Below are 13097 nucleotides of genomic sequence, written 5' to 3'. Positions count from 1 at the left end.
GTCACTCCTTGCCAAGTCACTTGGTGCTGCTGGGCCTCATTCTGCAGCTGCTTAAACACCATTGAGGGTTTTCCTCATGTCATGGTTGGTGGGAAGAGGCCAGGTTTTTAGCTGAGCAATTCAAGCAACTATTTATTTACAGGGGTGCGGTGTCCAAAGTGGGAAGGAAAGCATAAGCAAGCAGCAGGAAGAAGGAAAGAAAGCAGCTCCTGGAAGGCATTGGAGGGAGGTGAGAGGAATTTAGGGTAACGTAAGGAAGCGGAGAAGCTGGAAAGGGTGGATGGCATCATCGAGCCAAGATGCTGAGTGATCAAGGGCATGGGAAAGTGAGGAGCTGTCTGTAATGGCACCAGGGAGGTCTGAGCCTGGGGAAGGAAGGGCGCAAAGTTCTGCCAGCCATGAAGAGAGAGTTACAGGGCATAGCCCCATGGAAGATGGGAAAGCAGATACTGAAGTCAAACAGTAAAGAACTTTCTTGAATGCTTCAGAAGTGGGTGGTATTCAAGTCCCATGAGCTCCTTTGCCTGGTGCTTTTTGGAGGGTGACCAAAGGTGAATGCAGTTGAGCGCTAATCATAGCCAAAGATAAAGGAGGGCTTGAAAATGAAAGCTGCAGAGAGGAGATGACTAATGACCCAGCAATTTCATGGGAACTGACGCGTTGTCTGAGGCTGCGAGTCTGCCGGACTGCTATCTCCAGTTACTAATGTTCCCCATACAGGAGTTTAGCAAGCAGTTGTCTGGTCTCAGCGCTGGCTCCTTTGGATGCAGTGAGTTTAGCAGTTATGGCTAAAGGTAAACACAGGGTCACATTTAGTCTTGGTGAGGTTCAGCTGAGATGGTGAGGTTTCATCAGAAACAAAGTGCCTCAAGGGTTAATACCCTTTCCTGTCTGGGGTTATAGCATGCATATTTTCTGGTACTGTGGAGAGCAAACACACATGAGCACTTAGTATGCTTCATATGAGCCTTGAGATACACAAACTCTGTCACTGGGCTCTCTTTTGCCTTTGCAAAGAGGCTCTAACTTTCCGTAACATAGCCTGCTAAAAGATGCTTCTCCTGGAGGAGCTCTGATCTTAATGTAGGATTTAAACCTGCACCCTTCTGCAAGATCCTTAAATATATGGCATTGTCCTGTCCCTTACATTAAGAGAAATAATAGAGAAGCTCCTACTATGCTTTCTGAAAAGCAGTCCATATTCTCCTGCTCGCTAGGAGCTATGGACCACCACCACATCTCTCCCACTGCTTTTCTAGTCAAGTCAGCGCTTTTTCCTACTCTGCTCCGGGGGACTCTGTGGGCTGTCTTAAGTTCTCCCAGGATAAGGTCTCTGGCCAATAGATAAAATTTTGCTGCAGATGATGTTTCTTCTGTTGGAGATCTCAGTTCAGGAGTGTTTTGTGTATGCCTTGTGTTAGACCTGATGTTCTCTGAGAAGAAGGTAAGATTTGAGTGCAAGAGATAAAATCAGGTAGGGACGCCACTGGAGCTTGATTGCCAAGAGATCTCTCAGGGCCTGATTCTTCCCTGCGAGACAGGCACAAGGCAGAGCTCCAGTCTGCAAGGATTCACATGTTAGTAGAAAGCATCAGAGAAATGTACCATGAGCACAGTGGGATCTGAACCTCTGTTTGAATCTCAGATGGCTGGGGAGTGTGTGTGGGGGGGGTGTTTAACCCTTGGCTCGTTTTGTTTAGATGGTAATCCTACTTTAGACAAGAATTTGTATCTGCTGGGTGCTGCCTCTCCCTGTTTTGGCCAGATTGCCACTTGGTTTCTTGCCCCAGGCACCTTGCCATTGTCTGTCAGTCCCCAAATCTCTCTCTCCCTTTGCTTGCGTCTCCCCTTGCCCTGCATAAGTGCCTTGCAGCCGTGTTCTTCTCTTCCCTCGCATGCAGCCCCCAGGGTCTGGTTGGTATCCAGTGTGCCTTTCTGTAGGAACCACACATCACATGCCTGTGCATTCGCTCTGCCCTCTGGTACCGTTGTGCCCCAGGTGGTAACCCCTAACAGGGGTGGGAGCTGCGGACGGGCGAAAGCCAGACCTGCCCTGTGGCCTCCCCCTGCAGCTCATCCCGTTAGCACAGCATACGTGTCCCAAAGCGGTCCCAGCACGGCAAGCGTGGCATCCGCAGGGCTGTGATCCAGTCCGTGGAGCTGCACAAAACAAACCGGCTGTGACACCACGGCAGAGCGCTTGAGCCTCTCCGGCTTGACACCACATCGTTATATATTGATGCCATGACACCAGCGCTCAAAATAGAATCAGGACAATTTGATTTCCTGCAGATCTCAGGATGGGGTCATAAAAACGGAGACTGTTCTGGAGAAATGGGATAGGGTGGAAATGTTTGTAGTGACATCACAGCCACTTCCATGCCAATGGCCTCCTACTGCTGCAAACATGTGATTGTGATTTTGCTGCACGCTCCATCAGAAAAGAGCCAGGCTGGCCGGGGAGGGAGAGGGAGGGAGGAGAAGGGACGGAAATATTCTGTTCTTGTATCTCAATTCAAATATCTGACAATAGCCTCGCAGCCCAGGGTGCTGAGTGATCAGGAGTGGGACCATGGAGCAGAGACTGCTGCCAGATCAGTGGAGCTCAGGGGGTTGCAACAACCTAACTGGGGGCTGAATAAGGACCTTTGATTTTACAGTGGAGGATCCTGGTCTGCATTGGGGTGCTTTAATGGAGAATTGGGTGGTCTCGTTGTGCTCACTCTTCCCCACTGGTCCCAGTTACTTCTAACGTCACTTTTCTTGGCAAGAAAAACCTACAGGCCTGAAATATGGCTGCAAAAGCCACTGCATAGCTGTTGTCTTTTAGGGGTTCCTGTTATGGAGAGGAACAGATCTGTGTTGGAGTTTCACTCGCAAAGCAGGGAGCCACAGGGAGGGATTTAAGTGGCTGGGTGTAGAGGACGAAAGAAGAGAGAAAAGAGATGTGGAGAAGAAAGAAACAGAGGTCAACCCAGAAAACAAAACTAGTTTGTGTCTGAAGATATTGCGGGAGGAAATTTCACGTCGGTTGCCCCACAAAAGGCACCGATGGCTGCAAAGCCCATCTTGGTAGCAAGGTCCTTCCTGAGAAAGAGCCTGCGGAGATCAGCCCTGGCTGTGTCCAGCACGTGTAACCTTGGGGTGCTTCGGAGGGGAGGCAGGATCTGGGGGGGAGAAGAGGGAGCAAAGGGATCCAGCTAATGCACCCGTCTATCAGATTAGGCTGTCAAAAAACCAAACCGCTTCCATCACTGTCCGAGGAGAGACTCTCGCTCCCTGCTTAATGGGATGGCGGTCCTGTTGTTGCCACTCCAGGGAGAGGGGCCACTACCACCACAGTGTGCAGCAGGCTGCGAGTTTAAAATCCTATTAGGCAGAGACTAACAGTTGCAAAAAGAAAGCAGGTATCCCCTAGTGGGGATTTAAAGATGTTTAGACATAATTGGATTTTCCAAGCAGATGTCATTATTGTTAAACAGTTGCCCACTTGATATGTTCAAGTTGTTGGCTGTAATTGCTAAAATTAGCAGGTCTGCATAGAGCAAAGGTCAGTCGGTTAATATTGTGATTTAGTATTTTATGAAGTAATTCCAAATGCTTTTATGTATGTTTTTGTTTTTGCAGCCTAAGCCCACATTAAAGTAGCTGTGGGGCCTGCTAATAAAATAATGACTGGGCCTCTCCGCACAGGCTGCCGGCCGGGCTCGGCAGCGGTGCTCAAGCTGCCTTCGCTCCCTGCTCTTCCCGGTGCTGCGGGCCAGCCGCGGCCACGCGCTTGGGTTTGGTGCTGCAGTCAAACGGGAGGCTTCAAACTGCCCCCCGATGTCATGTGTTCAAGCAGAGCTGGTGCTTGAAACGAGCCCATCGTGTCCGGAGGGGCTGGTTTCCATCGGCAGCTGAGTAAAAGGCTCTGCCGCTGGTACCTGTGGTCCTCGTAGGTGGATCGACTGCACGTGCAGGTGCCTGCAGCCATGAACGCACCTGAAAGACACACCATTGACCAGGCAAGGTCCCAAAATACAGCTTTTTAGAGGGAAGATGCATTTCTGGAAGAGGAACAGAGAGCTGGAACTGGGCGAGGCAAAGGCTCCCGGGCTGTGCTGTGGCTGGACATCTGGTGCTGCCTCCTTTGGCACTGCAGCTGCTAAATGGCATGAGAAAAAGCTTTTAAAAACTCCTTGAAGGTGTTAGTGTTTCGCTGGCAGGCTCAGCGGTCGTCCACTCTCATGTCCTGGGACAGGCAAGGGTTTTCTTCCAAGGCAAGATTTGCTGTGGTTCATTTATCTTTCTCTGTAACAGAGACACAACCTGTTTCCGTGGGTGGTTTGGGCACACCTGGCAGATTTCTTGCTATTGCAGGAATGCAGGACTTTGCTAATGCAGTCTCACCTGCTCTCCTACCACCAGACCTTTATGGTTGTCTTTTTTTTTTTTTTTTTTTTTTTTTTTTTTTTAACCTTAGATCTTTTGCTAGCAGAAAGTGCTGTGAGGTGTTCTGTGGCCTGCAGTGCACAGGAAAATGTGGAAGAGGATCTGCAGGTCCTCCTGGACTTGACACTTACTGGGTGAGCTGGGTCCCTTCCCAATGTGTGTTTCCATATTCCTAACAGCAGGTTTTGGTACGTGCAGCTGCCAGAGCTGCCCCAGGAGCGCTCTGCTGCTGCAAGCAACAATGGAAACGCTCTGGCCCAGGGATGGGAAAAGGAAGCACTTGCTCTTAGATGCTGCCTTAGATACTGATACAAGAGAGGGAATTGCTGACCCAAGGCAGGACAGGTCTAAGATGTGTGTAGAACTGCATATCTTGATCTCAGATCAAGAAATATTGATGTGCATACATAAAAATATCCCATTAGAGATGAGACTGAAGCCAAGTTTTAGCCCTAGCAAGCTGAAAAGGTTGAGGAGCTGGGAATTCAACTCTGGTCCAGATTTCAAAACATGTTATTTGGATCAAAGACTATTTCAGCTTCTGATCCAAAATGTGCAGTTTGGTTTTTTGTTGGCGTTTTTTGGTCTTTTTTTTTTTTTACCTTGGTCTTCCTCTGAAGTAGCATAAGGTAAATTCAAGAAGCCATATCACAAGAACGTGGTGCCCACAGAGAGAGTATCGGTAGAAATATTTACTTGGGTTTGCTCTGACCAAAATAATCTTTCTGTACCAAGCCCCTTAAATCTTTGCTGTCCTTGGAGTCCCAATGCCTGCAGGACTGCTGATGGCTCCCTAACTGTGGAGGAGCAGCAGACGCAGTTTGTCCCTGCACTGAGGTTTTCCCTGCTCCCATCACCGCTGGCCTCCCTCCGTGAACCCACCATGCACTTAGACTTCTACTTGCCTCCCAGTGCTGTGTCTTTTTCTTACTGGGAGAAGGACTTACAGGGACTTAACAGTCCTTAACATAACAAATACAGTTTTGGTCTGTTTTTCCAAGCTGGGCATGGCATCAGTTGCTAAGGAAGGTGATTTAAGTTACATTTTTCTTTTCAAAAGTAAAAAGTTTTAATTGAGGGGTGGCAGTATTCTGGCTAATTTAACTTACTGTTTAATGTTCGGAGTCCTTCACTAGTATCACTACCTTGCAGTCTCCTTCAAAGCCCGGGAGTCTGTTATTCCCATTTTACAGCAGAGGAAACAGATGCAAAGACCTGCCCAAATGCAGGCAGCAATTGCAATCTGGATTAGAGTGAAAATGTCCCTGAAAGCTAGTTTCAGTCTCCAGGGAGGCATCAGTGGGCAGGGCAAGCTGGGAAACTCAAGGGGATGTAGCGTGGGACTGAAAATAAGAGGCGTGTAAGATTTTAAATGCCTAAGGTGATCTGGCCAAGCAAGAAACAAGGCTCAGCAGTTCGTGTCAGCACAGGGAGGGTGGAAATGTGGGGAGCGCGTTCCTTAGCTCAGTGGAGGACGAAAGCAGCATGCTGGCAGGCTGTGCAAGAAATGCATTGTGAACTGGGTCTTGCAGCTGTGAGCAAGACAATAAGGATGGTAAAGCACCATCTAAGTTCCTGCATCCAGCTTTGCACAAAGAGGGAGCTAAACTCAGCCCCCTAGAATCTGTTTGCTCATGGTTTGAATCTAGCTCTTTTTGTTTGAACAACTCCAAGCAAAAAGGTACCATAGGTTGTTCCAGTCCAAGAGCCAAATTTACCTTCTCCCTGCTTACTTTCAGCCCCCGAGCTACACAATGCTTCCATCAGGGTCTCTGGTCATAATTTGCAGGGCATTCTCAAGAAAGCTCCCTTTTTATTCTACAGTCTGAGGAATGACATTTTCTTCCTTCCTTTGGTTTTTCCTGTGCCAGTCCCTCTCCTCTAGACTCTGCATGACCCACTGAACCTCCCCCACCTTCTTGCCTGTGTACAAAAACTTTTTTCAATGAATATCATCTTCTCATACACCAAAGGTAGGATATTCTTCACTCAACCTGTGTTGTGTATGAGGGTCACACAAGTCTTTATTCTTCCAGCTAGTAGACTTCAAGATTGGCATTTCAAGGAGTGGGCGGAGGACCTATAGCTTATCATAGAGCTGTCTTACCTGTCCATCAACCAGCCTGTCTCCTCTTGCTGTATTAATCAACTTGGTCTCTTTGGCAAACTGGCAAAGTTGTTTTCACATATATCTACTATACCTATTTACTGAACAAGCACTATCTATCACCTTACACAGGGTTAGTAGAGTCCCACTCCTTAGTTTAGCATAACTCCATACCTTTACCTGTGAAGTATTTGTTGCCAACCATTGAGAAGTCTGCATCGGTTGTGTTGTGAACTCAGCATTTATTGATACTGCTTGTAGTAGATCTCATCCATTGAGCAATGAGAGCATGTCCCACAGCTTGCAGTTAATGCTTGTGCTGGGGGACATTATAATTTCAGGTGGTCTCTCCCGTTTATTGTCACAGACCTCAGCTGGCCATCTTCTTCCACTTCTATTCTTTCCTGCCCATTCTCGATGATTTTCCGGGTGGTAATCCTCTTGCCATTGATTGTTTCAGTAGTGGTTAACACTGATCTGACACTGTGTGGCCCAGCTGTGTCCTCAGCAAAGGAGGAGGTGGGCTGCTCGCTGGGGCTGAATGAATTCCATGGCATAAATGACTCCATAAAGTCAGAAAACAGGCTGGAGCTCCTTCCTTTTCCACTTGTCCTGTGCCAGTTTTCACCATTGTTTCTGATGTTGTCGAAGGTGCCCCAGAAAACATGTACAGAGGGATCCATCCCTCCAACGACGTCGCTAAAGATCTCCTCGAGGTCGTGGAATACGTAAGGGGAATCAAAGGAGCCATTATGACCCCCTGTGGCACTTCTTCTCGGGGATCTGCTCTCCTTAACAGACCTGTCGTACAGCAATCGTTTCTGAGGGTCAGACAAAACCTCATATGCCTCAGCCACTGCTTTGAATTGCTTTTCAGCTTCCACCTTGTTGCTGGGATTCTTATCAGGATGCCATTTTAGTGCCAGTTTGCGATAGGATTTCTTAACATCATCCTGCGAGGCACTTTTTTGCAGTCCAAGGACTTTGTAATAATCCACCATCTCAAAGGAGAGGTGGGGCTGTTCGAAGGTGCCTGGTACCTCTCTCCCTCCAAGGATGTGAAGCCCAGGGATGACCAGCATGCAGAGACTCCTAGACACCGAATGCTGCTGCGCACCTCAGGGGTGGGTAGATGCTCAGTTTATCCCTTGATTTTGCTCCATCCTTTGGCATTCCAAGGCCACACAGTGCTGCTTGACCATATCCTTTCTTTTTAAGCCTGTTCCTTACAAATTGTGAGATTGTGACCTCAGAGGGGGCTCAGCCAATCATTGCTCAGTTGACCTGACTTCATTCTAGGGTGGAGCTGGTCGTCACTGGCCTTATGTTTTTAAACGTAGATCATACATGTGACATTGTAGTTCCCCGATGTAGCTGTGATGTCACAGCTGTGACATATGACTTTGTCAGATTATTTTTTGCCTGCACCTGCCCAAAGGTGAGATTCTCAGATACTCAGTGTGGTTTCATTTGCAGTCCAGGGAAGCGCAGTGTAGTGAGGTCATTTTACTCCTATGGGGCATATTACGCTATAGCAGCAGCTACAGGAAAGCTGTTTGCAGTTTGGCTTCCCACAGTTTGGGAAAAGCATTGATAAATTGGAGAAGGCTCGGGGAGGAGCCATAAAATGTGATTAAGGGTTTGGAAAATATTCTCTGGAGGGACATACTCAGGGAAAGTCTCTTAGTATTAAGAGGAAGTTCAGTGCCAGCTTCATCATAGTCTGTAGGAACCTGCATGGGAACAGAAATTCAATGGCACAGGGATCTTCAGGCTCACAGACAAAGCAGCTGGAAGGTGGCACTAGCCAGATTTAAACTCCAAATAAGTTGCGTGTCCTTCATTATGAAGGTAATGATTCATGGGGACCTCCTCATGTGGTCGTTTTTAACCCAGAGTGGGCCTTTTTCCTAAAATCATGATTAGATGACCGTTATCATCTCTTCTGAGTTTATAGCCAAACCTAATACTTCTGGAAGAGCTTAGCTCTCACGTTGGTACCAAAATAAATACCCAGAATGAAGCTCATTGACAACCTTAACCTCTTTTCTACATGATTTTTTGGATATCAGTCCCAAGGTGGATCTATGTACAACAGGGGTATCACATGAATGCCACACAGACAAGTTCAGCCTGAGAAGCTGAACTTTGACGATCCAGTCTGGGTTTATACTGCATCTGTTTCTGTTCCCTGGATTCGCCATTCCTGTGGGAAATGCAATATCCTCACAGGGAATTGTTGCATGAAGGAGGTCTCCAAGGAAGTGCCAGTACTGAGAACTCATCTGTCTGTAACACAGTGTCATAAACACCTACTAATGGCAGCATGTGTTGCAGATCACTGCCCTCGTTTCCATTATCCCACACTTTGGGAAGGAGTCAAGAGCCGGCCAGACCAAAGAGCATATGCGCAGCGTATGAGCTGGCTGCTGTCCTAACATACATCATACGTGCAGGGCTGTGAAGCCAAGGGGCAGCCGTGTCAGCCTGTAGAAAGCAATGTGACAGAGGAAGGAAGAAAGGTGATTGAGCTGATGTGTACTGGGGAAGGGCTTTGTTTTGCTGGTTTTCTCGCTGGTCAGTGATGGGTCAGTAGTATGAAGGTACTTGTCATATTCTGGCAGTAAAAGTTGCCGTAAGGCAGCGCAGTGCTGGTCTGGAGGCTGGACCTGAAGGAAGTGCAAAGCAGCCAAGGAGCTCGTGGTCCCACGGGCTCACCTCATTGGGGAGATCTCGGGTTTTGCCTTCTTTTGCACAGAGGAGGTCTTCTTAACTAGAGGGTGGTTGTGCCACATGAATTCTTTTTCTGCTGGGTGTTGTTTGTACTGTAGCAATGGCAAAAGTTAATCTGGGCCCAGCAGCAAGCTCTTGCTGCCCGTTTCAACTCCGAGGGCTCTTTGCACTCCCAAAGCATCCCAAAGCGCTCTTCTACACTGAGGGGAGAGCTAAGGCTTCATGGCTCGCTCACACTGTAGCACTTGCTTGAAATCTTCACCAAGGGTACTCATTTATTTGGGCTAGTGTTTTTTTAGGATAGTCCATTGGACTCGAGGGTGATCCAAGCTTACCACCCACAAGCCACTGAAAGGTGCCAACAGCTCCTAGCCACTGCCAGCGTGGTCTGTTTGCAGATGTTTGGCAGAAATTTCAAGAGCAATTGCTGTTCCTACTCTGTTACCCAGAAGGGAAAATGGAGCATCAGAAAAGCCTGTTGGAGGGTCCCAGGCCAGTTATCTATTGCAGGGAGTGGAGCTGTGCACAGAAGAAAGGAGGCGACCCTGCCTTGTGCTGTCTCTTTGCAAACCGCCTCCTCCCGTACTTGCTTTTGATGATGAGTGCCCATCTCAGACTGGCTGGCGCACTGGATTATCTGACTTGGATTTAGTGCATTCTACCCATCTGAAAAGTAGGGAGTGTTTTTCTCCCGTCATCCCCGAACGGAGGACACTCACTGCCTGTCTGTCTGCTGCCTGCAGCAGGCGTCAGAGATTAGCAGCCATTCAAGAGAGGCCACTGCTGTGAGCCAAAAGGGTTTGCAAGAAAAAAAGAAAGGGTCGAGGAGAGGCAGGGAGAAAGGGAAATGAGAGAGACATGCACACATCAAGTAACTAGAACCCAAACTAGCCTGGCAGCCCCATCCCTAGAAACCAAGGCTTTGAAATGAGAAATGTTTTTCGTATCTTAAATCTCAAGTACAAACAATAAAAACCAGCCCAGACTGTGTTCTTTGAAGAGAAAGTACGAGTGACCTGAACAGTGGTTATCAGCAGCGTCATTAAGATAAACCCTTAACATGATTTAAAGCATCCGAAACTGAAGGCAGCACTTTCAGATACTAACAAAATGGTCTGACATTGGGGATGAAAATCAATAGTAATCTGATGTCACTAAAAATACTCAAAAGTGTCCCATGGCTGATGGAGGTGAGATTAGTGTAAATATTTGTATTCTAATCAGTGGCACGCGAGGGCTGGAGGCGGCCTTTCTGTCTATTTAATTAATGGAGTGGCTTTTTAAAAGGATCCTAATCATATGTGATTGTATCTGCTTATCAACATTTTTGCTAATTAGATGATATGGAGGCAGTCACTCTGCTAATTCCCTCATCCAAACAGCATATCCTGCACAGATAAAGTACAGTCTCTTTTTAATAAGAAACAATCATGAGACAGACTAACCTTAATGGTGCTTATTATCCGAGGATCTTTGGGATTTTCTCTTCTACCCACCCCCTCCTTCCTTTTCCTTCATTCGCTGCTTCAGTATGCCAGATGGATGCAGATGCAGCAGTCCCTGTCCCCACCGGTGCCCCGCTCCAGGCACCGCCATGTCCAGCCTGCTCTTCCCTCCCAGCCAGGCATCAGGTCTGCAAGGGCAGGGATTGTCAGCCAGGTCAGGATGGGAAGTAAAACACAAGGCACCAACAGCAGAATGCCCCAAGCTTTTGGTCACCCAGACTACAGGTGACCCCAAACCTGCAGCCCCAGTCCCTGACCTTGCTCTTGACAGCCCAATGCGCCCTGGTCCAGAAAGGAGTGAGTGTCTCTGAGTTGTGAAAACTTTCTTCTATGATTATTATTAGATTGGATATTAGGGAAAATTTCTTCACTGAAAGGGTTGTCAAGCATTGGAACAGACTGCCCGGGCAAGTGGTTGACTCACCATCCCTGGAGGTATTTAAAAGACGTGTAGATGCGGCACTTAGGGACATGGGTCAGTGGTGAACTTGGCAGTGCTAGGTTTACGGTTGGACTCGATCATCTTAAAGGTCTTTTCCAACCTAAATAATTATTATTGTTGTTGTTGTTGTTATCATTATTATTATATTTTCTTCTGTTTTAAAAGGGTCGGCAGAGTGGGTCTACACGAGTGATTTCTCACCAGCCCCGTTAATCCTGTGACAAGGCTGGGGTCCTTTCATCTAAACCAACATAAGTCAGAGACATTTGTTCCAAGTCCTTTGACTATCCAAACAAACACGAGTTGTGCTTCACTCCGCCGGTCAAACTGTCATTAGATGCCTCCCCCTGGGGCAGTCCCATTGGAGGGGGACACTGTTCTCACCCCCGGAGCCATGCTCTCAGGGAGCGCTGCCAGGGATGGGCACATTGGGCTGACGTCCTGCTAGGGGGGCAACAGAGGGACCTGCCTGACTTCAGAAGAAGATTGAAAAATAAATAGAAAATTTGCCCCAAAGGGTGTCTCCTCACCTCTCAAAGTATAAGGGCAACATCTTGATAAGGAGAACCTGTCCTAAACGGGTGTAGCTGCCACCCCAAGAGCATCTGGGTGGACCAGAGGAGAGAGGGGGAAGGTGCCCGGTGTTTAGTTTTGGGAGGTTAGGAGTTTGCCTGCTGTTTTTGCGGCTGTGAATGTTGAGCAGAAAAGGCTTAAATGACATGGATTCCCACCTCCATGGGCAGGAGGGAGGGTCAGTGCATTGATCCCGTGTGTTGGACTCAGCACAGAGGTTGGCTGTGGGATGGGACGTGGGGTGGCCCTGGGGAGTGCTGGCTGGGAGGGACCCCCAGAGGCTGGGAGACAGAGCTGAAGGAGGATCCAGGGAGCTGGGTCTTTATCCAGCTTTTCTGAGCCTCAGGTTGGGGCTTGAGGATAAAGCAAGGTTCAGGCAAGAAGACAACCAGCTTCTGGATGGTGGCGAGGGGCAGGAACCTCACAAAACCACTCTTTTTTGAGGTATGAAGCCAAAGAGGAGGCCTGGTCCTGCTTAGAGGAGTCAAGGGAGGGCCTGACATGTTTTTTATGTTAGATCATGTCCTATGCGCAGGGCAAGGCCTTGCTCCAGTCTCCGAAAGCCCAAATGGTGCTGTAACTTTTGTCTGTGGACTCTGACCCCAGCAGAATTCAGAGCCCTTTGGTTTCATTGCCTGGGTCATCTCCATGTGTCATCTGCACTATCCTCATCCCTCATCCAGGCATGGCTATGCTGAGGTTGTACTCAGCAACACAGTTGGCCAATCCTTCTACTATTCCTCCTCTTTAGCATGGTCACTGACCCTCCTTCTTCTCCATGCTACGTGCAGGAGTTAATTCAATATTGACCGCTTTCCCAGAGCAGTTTCCCGTTGCTAGTTCCATGACTGAGGGCTACAGCTTGAAAAGAGGAGGGACTTCTGGGCCAAGGATTGCGTTGCAAGCCGTTGAGTCCTGGGGCTTAATGAGGCACTGCTTATCAGCAGAGCATGCTTATCTGGAGCCCGCCGACGGTATACCTGCTCCAGCCCCATCGTGAGCTAACATGTTTTACCACCCAGTTGCAGGGAGCTGGGAGTGCGCGTGCGGTCAGATGGCACAGTTCAGCTGATGCGTGGTAACTCGCGAAGCCGCAGCAACTTTATCACTTCACAACATCCATACATAGCCACAGCCTTGAATCTTCTCAGGGGAAGAAAGGATGATGAGTTACTGTCCTGGGATTTTCTCTCTGTCTCCAGTCAGTGGGAAGTGGTATGTGGAGCATTCATTTAATAAACCAGAGGGGAAAAGCTGTAGATCAGCTTCTCATTATTTCAGTGCTGGCTCACGCCATAGCTTG

General features: G+C 48.3%; 1 protein-coding gene across 1 annotated transcript; it reads right to left on the bottom strand.

The window, feature by feature from the left end:
- Positions 1 to 6870: 6870 nt before the first annotated feature.
- Positions 6871 to 7542, bottom strand: DNAJB8 (DnaJ heat shock protein family (Hsp40) member B8). Its single transcript, XM_030043336.1, has one exon. It carries the CDS (start codon positions 7540 to 7542, stop codon positions 6871 to 6873), a length of 672 nt encoding a protein of 223 aa, XP_029899196.1.
- Positions 7543 to 13097: the final 5555 nt, after the last annotated feature.

This window comes from Aquila chrysaetos, chromosome 20, assembly GCF_900496995.4.
Source record: "Aquila chrysaetos chrysaetos chromosome 20, bAquChr1.4, whole genome shotgun sequence".
Lineage (NCBI taxonomy): Eukaryota > Metazoa > Chordata > Aves > Accipitriformes > Accipitridae > Aquila > Aquila chrysaetos.
This window is presented reverse-complemented; position numbering and strand designations above follow the sequence as displayed.